The sequence below is a fragment of the Camellia sinensis genome, chromosome 1, assembly GCF_055761805.1.
Source record: "Camellia sinensis isolate YWXY chromosome 1, ASM5576180v1, whole genome shotgun sequence".
NCBI lineage: Eukaryota > Viridiplantae > Streptophyta > Magnoliopsida > Ericales > Theaceae > Camellia > Camellia sinensis.
In genome coordinates, this window is record NC_138961.1 from 243400048 (window position 1) to 243413849 (window position 13802).

Genomic DNA, 13802 nt, shown 5'->3' on the forward strand with positions numbered 1-13802 from the left:
TGTCTCACCTTATTTTTTCCAACAAGTGGGAATCCAGTAGAGTGGGTTTTTATCAAGTATGTTGAACCTCTTGGATCAATGAAGTAGTATGATTGGCCAGAAGCAATCAAAGTAACATTGATCGATTCTATCACAACATTGCACAAAACTCCAAAAAAAAGTTTCAGGGTGTGTCATTTCATTGTTGGTAAGTAGAATTTCCATTCAAATTTATAGTTATGATACTTACAAATTTGTGTGTTTAGAAAAATTAATTACTTCAATTTCCATCACAGTATTGGCTATGTGAACATGCGAATATCATCGACTATGAAGACAGTAACACAACTAAATTCTCAAGATGTACCAAGTGGAACCTACAAAGCTTGACCAAATAGTTGCAGAAGACACCAGTACACTCTATTGCACCTTGACAGATTAGATTCATATCGTCACTGAAATCTCAATGAAATTCCAAAATTTCTTTGACCACTAGTTTGTTTCCCTCCTTGTGCCTTGCTTGATTTGATCAATTTTCTCTACGATGCAATATCTTATATGGAATAACTTATGTGCATTGACTGATTGAGATCAATTTTCTCTGAAATTTCAATTTATGTTGCATCTTTGATTACCACTGGTTTATTTCTGCCTTTGTAATGAATTCTCTCTGAAATCCAAATTTCTCTGACCACAATTATAGTAACATTAACTTATATGCCTTGATTGATTTTCTCTGATATCTAAATTATGTTGCTTGTTTAATAATTTTCTCTGGCCAATAAAATTATAATAACATCAAATTATGTTGCTTGATTTTCTCTGGAATAATTTTTCTCTCAGTGAAATTTTAATATTTCTCTAATAAAAGAGCCTCCTGTTATAAATAAATAACAAGGAGCTAGTTAAAACCCCATTAGAGGAGTTTTGTCTTTGTAAAAAGAAGAAGAAAGAAGCCAAAAAAGGCATTGGCCGAAGTCAATGAGACATTAGAGCCTTGTTTGGTTTGGCTTTGGGAAAAAGATCTTGGAAAAAAAATTTAGAAATTTTGTTTGGTTTGTAATTTTTCTTAAACAATTTTCAAAACCACTTTCTCTCTCCTATACATCAATCAATCACTTTTTCTCTCTCATTTTCAATCACTTTTTCTCTCACATACATCTACTCAATTACAACAAAATATTAAATCATCACAAACTCCCAAACTATTTTCAAAATATACAACTAAACAAACTACAAAAATTTCTAAACTCTTTTCCCAAAATATTTTTAAAAAATTTATCTCCCAAAGTCAAACCAAACAAGGCCTAGAAGATTCATCTGAAAAAGAAGCAGGGAATGAAGAAAGAGAATGCAACAAAGAAGAAGAAGAAGCAAGCAATGGAGAAGAAGATCAAGCAAGCAATGCAAAAGAGGAAGCTACAGAAGAAAATGAACAGAAAGAAGAAGAAGACAATGAAGAAAGGGATGAAGGCATTGAATCTAAATAAGAAGAAGAAAACAATGAGGAAAGGGATGAAGAATAACATAATGAGCCGACGGACCAACATCATGATAGCATTTGTGGCTTAACAATGCATCAGCCTTAAGAATCTGAGGAATTTAAGGATGCTCAAATTGCTAATCTACAACAAAGACTAAAGGCACTTTCTAAATCCAAAATAGAAGAAGAGAAAAATTGGAATGAATTACTTTAAGAAAAGGACATTGCAATAAGAACTTTGATGTTGGATATTCAAAAAGATGATGATAAAAAAAACAATTCAACAGTTGAGATGTTCAATTTCAGAGTTTGAAACTGAAAATGCTAGATTGCATGAACAAATTCAAGAACTATCCGTCCAACTAGCAACACAACCTTATCGACCACCAACACAAGTTCAACCCAAAGGTCAGTGAAAATCTTGAACCACATAACTTAGAGAAATTTCTATTTATTACAATTTTCTCTGTCAATGGTAATTTTCTCTAGAAGTTAAATTTCTCTAACCATATTAGTTTTGCCAGTTTGATTTCTGCTGCTTATTTGATTTTCTTTGTCTATTTGCTTATTTGATTTTTGGGGCTTGTTTGATTTTCACTGTGTATAGTTGGAATAGAAGTGAAACAATAACTAACAACCTGGCAAGAACAAGTGTCACACAAACAACAACCAAAACAAAAGACAAAAGTCCATGGTAACTAGAAAATATTAAATCAAATAAATTTACATATTGAAATATGATCTGTTACTTCAAAGAAATTTAACTTTTATTGATGTTTTCACTGTCTGCAATGAAAAAAGACCCTACATCAATGATAAAGAATTTAAAGGCAAAAGAAAGGAAAGAAAAGCAACAAGATCCAAACTTTCAATATCCCAAAGTTGTGAAGGTGACTAGAGATTCAAAGCAAGCTGCAAAGCAGACAAAGCAAACCACCAAAGACAAAGAACTACTTGATGCCGATGAGTACGTCTTGCCTCAACCAACAAGCATCAGAAAATCTTGGGTTTTTCCATAAACTCTACCGGTTACAAAATTGGTAAAAGAACATGTAAAAGATATCTTGCAACACATATCAAATGTGTCTGGACTCAAGTAAGTACAACAAATAAAATAGAAGATAACAAACAACAATTTACTAACTTATATTGCATTAACAACTATTAAATCCTTTCTTTGTCATCTTGTAGGGTTCTAATTTGGACAAGTGAGTTGAATCTCATTACTTTTGAAGATATTAGAAACCTAATAAAAGAAAAAGAAATTGCCAACAATGTAAGTCTTTCATCAAAATTTCTCTGCAACATTTCATCAGCCTTTATAAACCAATGTTACAATTATAAATGATATTTTCCAAGTCATTGATAGTTATGGTGAGATCTTATTTGCTGACCAAAGGAGAAAAGGACAACAACCATTTTTTTCACATACATGAGCTTGGTATGTTACTACTCTTTTATTTAATTTTCTTTGGAATTTACTTATTACTTTCTCTTGTTAAGAAACTTCTTGAAGCCAATTGTGTCATTAGTCTAATTTTCTCTGGCTAGTTGTATGCATTTAAAATTTCTCTATGTGTATATTTCTGAAATTCCTATAATTTCAACTTTCTCATAACCATTTTTTGATTTTCTTTGATCGCAGAACTTCATCAAGATGACGGAAAATCAAACTTTCCAAGTCTCATTATTTGACAAGCATATTGAAACCGCATGCCATTTCTCAATAAATACCGGGGGCAATGAGAAGTCAACAGATGAAAATCATTGGATGTTGTTTGTCTTGGACAAACAAGATAATTTATGGAAGTACTACAACTCACTAAGGCCAAGGAGGGATGATGCACAAGACAAATATATCAAAGATGCAAAACAATTGGTAACGAGTGCAAATTTCTCTGATCCATGATAATGTTTATGTGATGATAATTTTCATAGAATCCCATTAATTTGTGTGTAAATTTCTCTATTATTTAAAAAAAAAAATTTTGCAGCAAGATTACGTGGAGAATTTTTTGAAGTCTTGCCTTGAAAGAGAGGCAAAATCACAACCCTCTTTCAAATTGATAGACTCACAAAATACAAATTATGACTTTCAATATGTTGACAATTCTCTACAACAAGCCAGTGATTCATAAGTTTCATACAACATCTATAAATAGGATAATCTAATTTGAATGTTTCTTAAAACTAACTATACCTATAATTTGTATACAGTGTGGATTGTGGCCTCTTTATATGCTACATAATGAGACAATATACCAACTATGAACCTATCAGCTCGACATTGTCGACACAAGATGTAAGGTTGATGAGGGCAGAAATCATAGAGAGATTTGCGACCGAAGTTGGCTGGTCACAGACAGAACCAGTTCAAATACCACCAGAAGAAGAACCAAAAGTATAATAGTGAAAGGAAGACAATGCCCACAATGTAATTAGGATCAATTTTTTTTTTTTTCCATACATTGAAGGAAAGATAATGTTTGACATACATATATGTATATATCTTTTTTTGATTAATGTAAATTTCATAGCTATCAATGTTTAAATATATTTATTTTTTATAATGCATGCTAAGTGGTGATTGTCAATACAATCCACACAGAGAAAATTGTCTGAAGAAATTTCTCTGGTATGACCAGAATTTCACAGAGAAATTTAACTCGTATCGTGCCAAAAGGGTGTTTATATGATCATGTAATTTGTAATGCACTGTGTTGGTACAAAACAATCATCAAATTCAAAAAACACAATGCACACACTAATTTTCTCTGCTATTGACAAATTTCTCTAGATGAATTTGACCTCACAAAACACAATGCACAGAGTAATTTTCTCTGCTAGTGGCAAATTTCTCTTGATGAATTTCACTGGTATTATAAACACACTGCCTATAGTATGTTTCAACAAACACAATGCACATAGTAATTTTCTCTGTTATTGGAAAATTTCTCTAGATGAATTTGACCGGTATTATAAAGGCACTCCCAAAGTATGTTTCTAAAAACACAATACAAAAAGTAATTTTCTCTGTTATTGGAAAATTTCTCTAGATGAATTTAATTGGTATTATATACACACTGTCCAAACAAGATACACAAAGCAAATTTCTTTACTATTGGCAAATTTCTCTAGATTAATTTGACTGGTAATATAAACATACTACCCAAAGTATGTTTCAAAAACACAAGTGAATTGATCCAGAAATTACAGAAAAAATTTCAGAGAAAATACTAAACACAACGCACAATATACACGTTATTTTTGTAATAAGATCCTCTAACATCCTCAAATGTATTATTTAATCAATAAAATGTATTATCCTCAACTATTTAACAAAGGTTCCTTACATGTCTTCTTATTATGGCGACTAATACTCTCACATCGACTACACTTCATCACACTTTTAAATTCTCCAGTAGAAACGATTCTGTTCTTCTTTGACCTCCCAGCTGGTTTCTTACTCAATGGAGGTAAAATCATAGCATCATCAATGCTAGACATAGGTTTTTCAATAGTTGAAACTAAGCCAATCGAAAACGAGTATGCTTGATGATACATATCAACATGAAAAAATGGTTCAACAAATGAATTCAAATTCTTTCCACTACTAAAAATTACAGCAACAACATGTTGACATGGATACCCATTTATTTCCCATTTTCGATATGAACAAGTTCTCAACTCAAGATCAACCATAACCGAAGGAAAACAATGCACTTCAAACACATAATCAGATGATAAACTCACATTCTATGTCCTCTCATCCATGAAAGCCTTCTCCAACACACAATCCATACGTGGACAAAGAACTTTATTCCATTTACTAGAAAGCAGCCTCCTATCAGAGCTCATATTCATGATTTGCAACCGTATTATATCCACCAAATTTGTTATTGGCAAGTGCCGAGCTTCTCGAATCCATGAATTGAATGACTCAGTAACATTTGAATACATTTCACCATAATGTTTCCCTTCAAAATATGCATCACTCCAATTTTCATATGGTAAACTTCTCAAGAAAACACTCGCAATGTCTTCTCCCTCACTTTTTAATTCATTTAACTTGAAATGAAATGATGCCTTTGTCGGCACATATTCACATTCTGAAAACTTGGACACAATCGTCTCCCTAACCAAATTTATGTTTCCACATGATAGCCTATCTCTCAAATTTCTCTTTAGATGTTCAAAACAAAATCCATGATATCAATTAGGAAAAAACCTAGCAATTTCTTCCACAATACCACAATGTCGATATAATATAAAACCTATCACTCTCTCCGATCCCAATACTTCACATAAATGTTCAAGGAACCAACACCAATTGTCTTTATTCTCAGCATCAACAATGGTAAAAGCTATAGGAAAAAAACCTACAAAACAAATAGGAACAAGCATATTAGATATACACATGCAGAAAAAATTAGAACAATAAACAACCAAAGAAATTTGACACAGCCAAAATCCAAATAAACTTCACACAATGGCCAAATTCAAAAAAAATTCACACAATGGTAACATCTAAAGAAAATTCACTAAAAATTCACACAGAAAAAACATCCAAAGAAAATTCACTTAGTCACCAACTCCAGAGAAAATTCACACAGTGCCAACATCCAGAGAAAATTCACTTAGGTGACCAAATACAGAGAAAATTCACACAGTGGCGCATCCAGAGAAAATTTACACAATGCCCACCTCCAGAGAAAATTCACATATTGGCCATCTCTAGAGAAAATTCAAAGTGTCAGAGAAAAATCACAAAACATGACCACAAAAATAGAAAATTCACTTAATTCCCACATGTATAGAAAATTCACATACTTAGAGAAAATTAGATATATTTACAATTACCTTCATTTCCATCTTTCCCCGTCGCACCAAGCATAACTCCTTTGTATCGTTCTTTCAAAAATGTTCCATCAAGAAATAACAATGATCGACAATATTTGAAACCAGCAATGCATGCATGAAAAGCCACAAACACTCTTTTGAATCGCTTGTTATCTTCAAAATCTTTCAAAACGACTACCTGGATTGTTTTCAATGCCTCATCAAAATACCACCGTAATTGATCGAATGACAAACAAGAATCCCTATATGTACTACGTTTTGCTTTTTCAACCCTCAACCAACCACAGTTATAACTGATCGAGACTCTATACTTGTCTTTCATTTCTTTGACAACATCCACTGGACGAGTTAAAGGTTTTGCACTTACCTCTTCAAGTATCAGTCCAGAAACTAAGCTGGAAGTCATCCTGCCATGTTTACTAGTACGAACCGCCACACCACACGTATGTTCATTGTTCAAAGTTCTTATGTAAAAGAACCTATTTGTTTTTTCAACTGAAGCATGTACACGCCACATACATTCCCTTGATTCCTTATATGCACATTCTGTCGTAATCCTTAGCTTGTCATTTTTAACATACGTAAACCAAAAACCAACCTCAATAGCATACTTGCATAAAATAGTACAAAACTCAACCACACCACCCTCAAACTTTTGTCCAACACTGGTAATATTATTTTGCCAACTAGCTGACAATAATACTTTTTCTTAGTGAGAACAAAACTAAGAGAGTGAATTCCTTTCAATATCCACGAGCCTATCACATTCACCATGCACAACATCTATCTAATTAGACCCCACTTCATCTTCTTCATCAGAAGTACTACACCTAATAACTGAAACATCAACTATATCAACATCATGTGCACAAACAACCCTCAACATATTCAGAAAATCAATATTATTTCAAACCATACAATTCGGATAGCCGGCAATAGAATATGAAATACATATCATCTCAAGTTTCAAATTTTCCCATGTTTTACACAGAATGCCAATAGTAATGACAATAGTACTGTCCATCTATCATCTCAAATTTTTCCATGAAACATTAATGACAATAGTATCATTCACATATTTGCACAACAACAACACTGTACTGTCCATCTAAACTGAAAGAAAAAACATGAAAAATAACTTGTTCAATATAAAAACACTTCACAAGAACAACATAAAAGTCCAAAGAAATTTCTAATAATTCTAATTTTCTCTGGACTCAAATAAAAGTTTAAAGAAATTTACAAACTTATATTCACCTTCAAGATAACAAAAATAAAATCACAGAAAAATTAATGAATCTAGAGAAAATCACAGAGAAATTTAATGCTAACTATTAAACACAATCATAGACAAAAATCACACAGAATATCTGTTATGAAATTATAAGGTTCTCTGTGATTTTCACTAGACCACAAGCTTACAATTTTCTCTGTGTGATTATGCAGTATTGCACTCAAATCAAAATTCAGAGAAATTTACCAACTTATATTTACCTTTAAGATAACAAAAACAAAATCATAAAGAAAATTAATGAGTCCATAGAAAATCACAGAGAAAATTAATGAGTCAAGAGAGAATTACAGACAAAATTAATGCTAACTATTAAACACAATCACTGACAAAAATCACATAGAAAATCTGTTATGAAATTATAATTTTCTTTGTGATTTTCATTGGATTAGAAGCTTACAATTTTATCTATGATTTTCATTGGATAATAATAACAAACATATAATTTTCTTTGGAATACAAACAAAATTGCAAAAAAAGAAAAAAAAATTACAGAATAAATGAAAATTGCAAAAAAAAAAAAAGAGCACAAAAATTAGAAAAGAGCAGAAAAACAGAGCTGGTCTCCAAACACAAAGAACAAAACTTATCATTGATAAACATGTAATAGAGAACGAAAAATCAACTCCAAAAATCAAAATCAACTCCATTGTCAAATAACAAAGAATGAAAAATCAACTTCAAAAATCAAACAAAACTACACTAAGCTGGCTTTTCTCTCACATTGATCAAAACTGAAAACAAAAACTTAATTCAAAATACACTACAAAAACTTATCTGAAATCAGAGTCCTTACATACAAATCAAATGAAAAATCAAAACATACACTGATTATTAAACTTACCTGATTCAACTCCACTGGAATTCCAAGCTTCAATACGACTTCAACTTCTACACGAGCAACGAAAAACAACTTCTACATGACTACAAAATCTCTATAAAATCTGCACGAATATCTACATCATCAAAATCTTCGTTGCCAAGTTCATCCTCAAGTAATCTCCTACAAAAATAGCAACGTAATCTTCAGTTTCCAAACTTGAAAACCGTATATTATAAAGAAGGGTAAAATAGGTATTTCACAAACTAAAATAACATTGAGGGCCCTTAGGTATCAAAAAAAAATATTGTGGATTTCTCCTCATATTAAAAGTTGGATAAGGACCTTAGACCAATTTTTCTTATAATAAATTTTGAATTTTTATTAACTTAAATCTTAATTTTTTAATTTATTTTTAATCTAAATTATTTGTCAATTTTATTAAGTAAAATCAATAAAAAAAAATGTGTTTTAGTCATTAAAATATAAGTGATAAAAAGTCTAAATTATCATTCTGCATTGAGTTTAATGACTAAAACACTATTTTTTTCGTTAATTTTATTCAATGAAAATAGACAAATGATTTAAATTAAAAACAAATCAAAAGATTTTGATTTAAATTGATAAAATTAAAAATTAAAAATTAATTTTGTTACAAGGATCATAGATTTTTATTTGTATTTTTTTTTATAATTACCCTAACTTCGTAGTTGCATTTTCTTACCATTTTTTGGTAAATTTTACACGTCACCTAAACACTATTTTTATTCTTTCAAATACCACTTATCTCCTTTTTTTTCTTTTATTATCCATTTATCCCCTCTACTGTGTTTGGAAATGATTTTTTTTTTTTATAGTTTTTATGAAAAAACATGCATATGATTACTTTTTGGGGGGGGGGGGGCAGGGGACTGTTTACATTTTTTTAATAAATTTTTTATTTAAATTATTAAAAATTAAATTGACACCATTTAAATATTAAACATCAAATTGAAAGACTTCTATATATTAAGAATTAAATTGACACAAATCAAATATTGAAAACCAAAATAACATGATAATTTGGGAAACAAATTGTAATTAAGCCATTTTGTTTTCTTTTTTATTTCTCTTTAACCAAACTACATTCAGGAAAGAAACTAGTTAACCATTGACACAGTTGCAAAGAGACTACCTTAGAACATGGCAACAAAATGTACCAATTGTTGATGTTATTAAAAGCATTTCACCTTCAATCTCTCATGGTGAAGCTGTTTTTTAGTTATAACCCACCAATAATTTCCCTTGTATCTTTTGGCTTCATTTTATTGACAGTTATACAGGAGATTGCATAATTCTTCCATGCTGCTTACCCAGCTTGTCTTCAAATTCCCATAGTGACTACCACAACAATAAAAATAAAATTAAAATTAATAATTCGAATGTCTTTCAAAATTTATCCGGCGCTAAAGCTATTATCAACAAAACCAAACAGGACAGCCATATCTATCTGTATGAAACTCCATATGATGATTGGGGGGGGGGGGGGGGTTTGTGTGTGTGTGGGCGCAGGCCCAATATTTGTGATAGTTCAGTTGCAATCTCAAATGCAATTGCAGAGACATGCTTTTCAAGGTGTGAATTGACTTCCATGGCTCTCTATTTCTTGTTGAATATGCCTCTAACAGAGTCTTCATGGCATTGATGGCATTTTCATTGATGAAAGATTCATCAAACCAATTTAAAAGAGGATCAAATTCTTCAGATGTCCTGATGTTGGCTAGACCAGGGTCTGTCCAGATTCTCTGAGATTTATTATGGTAACCGTTTCAGATCGCTCTTGGGATCATAATTCAAAATTAAAACAAACCCAAACAGGATTCTATTCCCAAGTTGAGGGATGCATGCACACTTCCATTCACAGATATCTGTTAGCTGGTACAAGCTTCAGTAACTTGGCAAGATCATAAGATTTGAAGTCTTTCCCATAACATAAAGCTAGATCAAGGGGTGTTTTTCCATCCTGAAACATAATGAGGTGATAATGTCAGATCCACTTTCCCAAAAGCTGGAAAAAGGAATGTAATATTCCGCAATATTCTATCAAACAAATTAGTGTACAATTCAAAGACATTTACATCAATCATTCAGTTTTTTTTTTTTTTTTTTAATGAAAAAAATGGAAAAACTGTCCCAATACCAGAAGTCATTGCAATAATGACCACTAATGATAATTTGATGATAAAATGTTAAGGGTTAAAGTGGGAGTTCTAGTGAAGTGTACAATTTGTTAGAATGAAAACTTGTACTTGACAATGATTTGGTTTTTAAAAAAAACACATAATACGAGAGACTAAATGAAGGTCAGCCAAGGAGCTTAAAATCTAAAAGTTCATGAGTTCCTCAAGGCACGAAAGAAGATGAAATTTACCTAGATCATCCTAGCATGAGAATTTCTGACTTAAACAATCTGCAAAAGAAGTGAAATACCTTGTTTCTTCTGGTCTTGTCTGCTCCATTGACTAGTATAACTTTTGCTATGTCTCTATTTCTAGTTTGGATGGCAATATGTAACGGAGTCCATCCTTCCTGTGAAAAAAACTTTGAAGCAAAACTAAAATTGAATAGATGGAACAAGGGAAAAAAAAAAATACAGCCCATCTCCCTGCACTCACATTATCAGAAGCGTTCACATCAACATTGTACTTAATTAATATCTTCACAGTTTGCATGGCCCCAACTTGAACAGCATAATGGAGTGGGGAAGCACCATCCTGTTAAGAGCATAACAGATCAAACATAGCTAACGAAACTAAACAAAAATGGAGCTCGAAAGAATGAAACATGCCTCACCCGATCTCTAATGTTAGGATTTGCACCTTTTCTTAAAAGATGACTAACAACAGCCTCCTTTTTACCAATAATTGCTGTGTGAAGAGCAGTCATACCATCCTGCTTGATCAAAGTAACCAATCACTTGCTCTGTGTAAAAAATATATATATATCCCCAATTCTAGTAGTGAAAGGATGGAATTGAGAAATTGACAAGTCTTACCTTATCAGCAAGGTCAATGTGAAGCCCATTTCCAAGTAACATGTCCATGTAATGTATCTGTCCCGCAAGCCCAAGAGAATGGAAAGGGTTCCATTTCGCCTGAGATAAAAGATTCACGAGAGTTCACAGGATTAACTAGTCTATTAATCAGCAACAAAATGTGCATTTCAATTCCTTTTTCACAGGAAAAATGCCAAGGTAGCAAATAAATAAGAAGAATTTACTCTCTAGTTAATAATACTAACCAAGAAGCAGGTAATTACTAGGAGAGGCTACTGCCACGTTCATGGAGGAGATGAAAAAAATAATAATAATAAATTTATTTAATAATAGGTTGTTCATTACTTCGACCACTTACTGTTGATATTTTACCCAGGTTAGGAGTTGCATTCTGTTGTAAAATATCTCTTTCTTCTAGTCCCAAAAGCTGTTCAACCTCTGCAAGAATTAGACAATACTCCAGTATATTGATCTTTGCCCAATATATGTACTAGAAGAACAAAGCCTAGAATTGTTGTTGATTTCTTTTGTAGGACGAGGAAACATGCTTTGGTGCACCACAAACTCAACAACAACAAAAGGCAAGCCGCAAAATGCATGAATGCGAGTATTACAAAATCCAGTGATTAGGAAAGTCCATGTAAAATTTAGGTGATAATGGTGATGAGAGGGAACATGTACATTTCAAAACAGGACAAAGTTATTGGTTGTTTTTTTAACATGCAATTTTTGCTAGGGATCAACAGTGGCCGTCTAAATTGTCTATGGCCAATCACTATGTGCACCACAAAACACCTCTTTTGAATATGTTGAGTGTAAAGCATTTGATGCTGGATTTCTTATGAAGGCAACCCCATTGCTTCTCAAATAAAATCCTCCACACTAACATATAATATAAGGACACTGCTTCTTTTCTTTTTTCTTTTTTTAAGTAAATTTTGTACAGGAAGATTACTAATATGCTCTCATTTTTATTGGGAACAAAGATTTAAAAAAAATAAATAAATTATTATACATGAAACAGTCTCTCCAAGATTATATAGCCAACACTCAGACACACTTCTAAGTTCTAAAAATACAACAGATTATCATCAATAACAGAAGCTCAAAATTTTTTGGAGAAACTCTTCTTTCTTTCTTTCTTTTCTAATTAACAACATAAATAAATCTTCCAAAATGATTGTATATTGCTCCAGATTTGGACCTTTTTGAAGCCACTGAATTTCAACCAAAACATTAAAAAAAATAATAAAAGAAAGAAAGAGAAGGCGATGAAAAACCTTTCAGAAGATCCTCGGCAGATATGTCTGTTGTTGTTGAGGGCTTATCGGCACTATAAGAAGCAGTAGCTGAAGAAACACTCTCTTCTTCTTCATCTTCTTCTTCCCATTCTCTCTCAAAATCCAAGTTATTTTCTTCATTGTCATCGTCGTATTCACTGCCGGTACCGTCATCGGGATCTTCCCAAAGTGCTTGATTCCTCGGCGAATAAGAGACCCGATTCGACTCAAAGGCATAAATTCTACTCACGTTTGGGCGATCTTCAGCAACAGGAAGAGTAAAGCTTGTTCTTTCAGGATTAGCAGTGATTACTTTCGACATAGTATTGGTGAAACTATAAATTGGAAACAGTTGCTTTAATGGAAAAGTTGCAGAAGCAATTGGCACCATCATTGCTTTTCTTCCTCCTCCTCCTCCTCCTCCTCCTCCAGGTCCAGAAACAAAAGCCCTCTCTTGCTAGGGTTTTGCAAATTACAGAATTAGAGCGTAGTTTGATCTTTCAGTTTCCGTAATAGTTTCTCCGCTTGAGTTAGGAGTGAGCCACGCGTATATTGATCCGTTAAAATCGATTCGTCGTATTTGAATGGATGCCTGATTACGAGCGGATGATTACGAATTGATTTTTTTTAATCTGTTAACCTGGCGGATGGATGGCAAATTTAAAATTTCTTTACCTGCAACTGAACCGCCAAACCGCGAGTACTGATGGGTTGTTGAACACACCAAAATTAAATACTAAACTATACCAAATTCAATCAGAATAATGGCAGCTCCAAGTATCGATCTATAGGGACTATTGTGAAATTAAATTAATTCAATCGCAAAATTCCTAAATTAATTTTGATTAAAAAGATAAGATTAATTCTATACCTAAACAGTAATTAAATAAAATTGAAGAATTATATTGACAATTAAAATCTAGAGTTTGAGATATTAATTTTCGGGAAAAAATCTTAGGGTAGAAAATTCACCACTAACCACATGAATGAGACTTAACATCAACCATCAATCGCAATTCGGTTTGAATTATTCAATATTTCACAACTACAAGTTT

At 32.2% G+C, this 13802-nt stretch overlaps 1 protein-coding gene across 2 annotated transcripts; it reads right to left on the reverse strand.

Moving 5' to 3' along the window:
• Positions 1 to 9810: 9810 nt before the first annotated feature.
• Positions 9811 to 13279, reverse strand: LOC114261617 (ankyrin repeat domain-containing protein EMB506, chloroplastic). Of its 2 annotated transcripts, none has more exons than XM_082900118.1 (7): positions 12748 to 13279; positions 11826 to 11905; positions 11468 to 11566; positions 11266 to 11364; positions 11088 to 11186; positions 10903 to 11001; positions 9811 to 10435 (listed from the first exon to the last, which is right to left on the reverse strand). In XM_082900118.1, the coding sequence occupies exons 1-7, from the start codon at positions 13139 to 13141 to the stop codon at positions 10331 to 10333; spliced, it is 975 nt and encodes a 324-aa protein (XP_082756244.1). In that variant the 5' UTR covers positions 13142 to 13279; the 3' UTR covers positions 9811 to 10330. The 2 variants fall into 2 exon arrangements, with proteins under 2 accessions (XP_082756244.1, XP_082756236.1); XM_082900110.1 differs by having other exon boundaries at positions 10903 to 11013; positions 12748 to 13265.
• Positions 13280 to 13802: the final 523 nt, after the last annotated feature.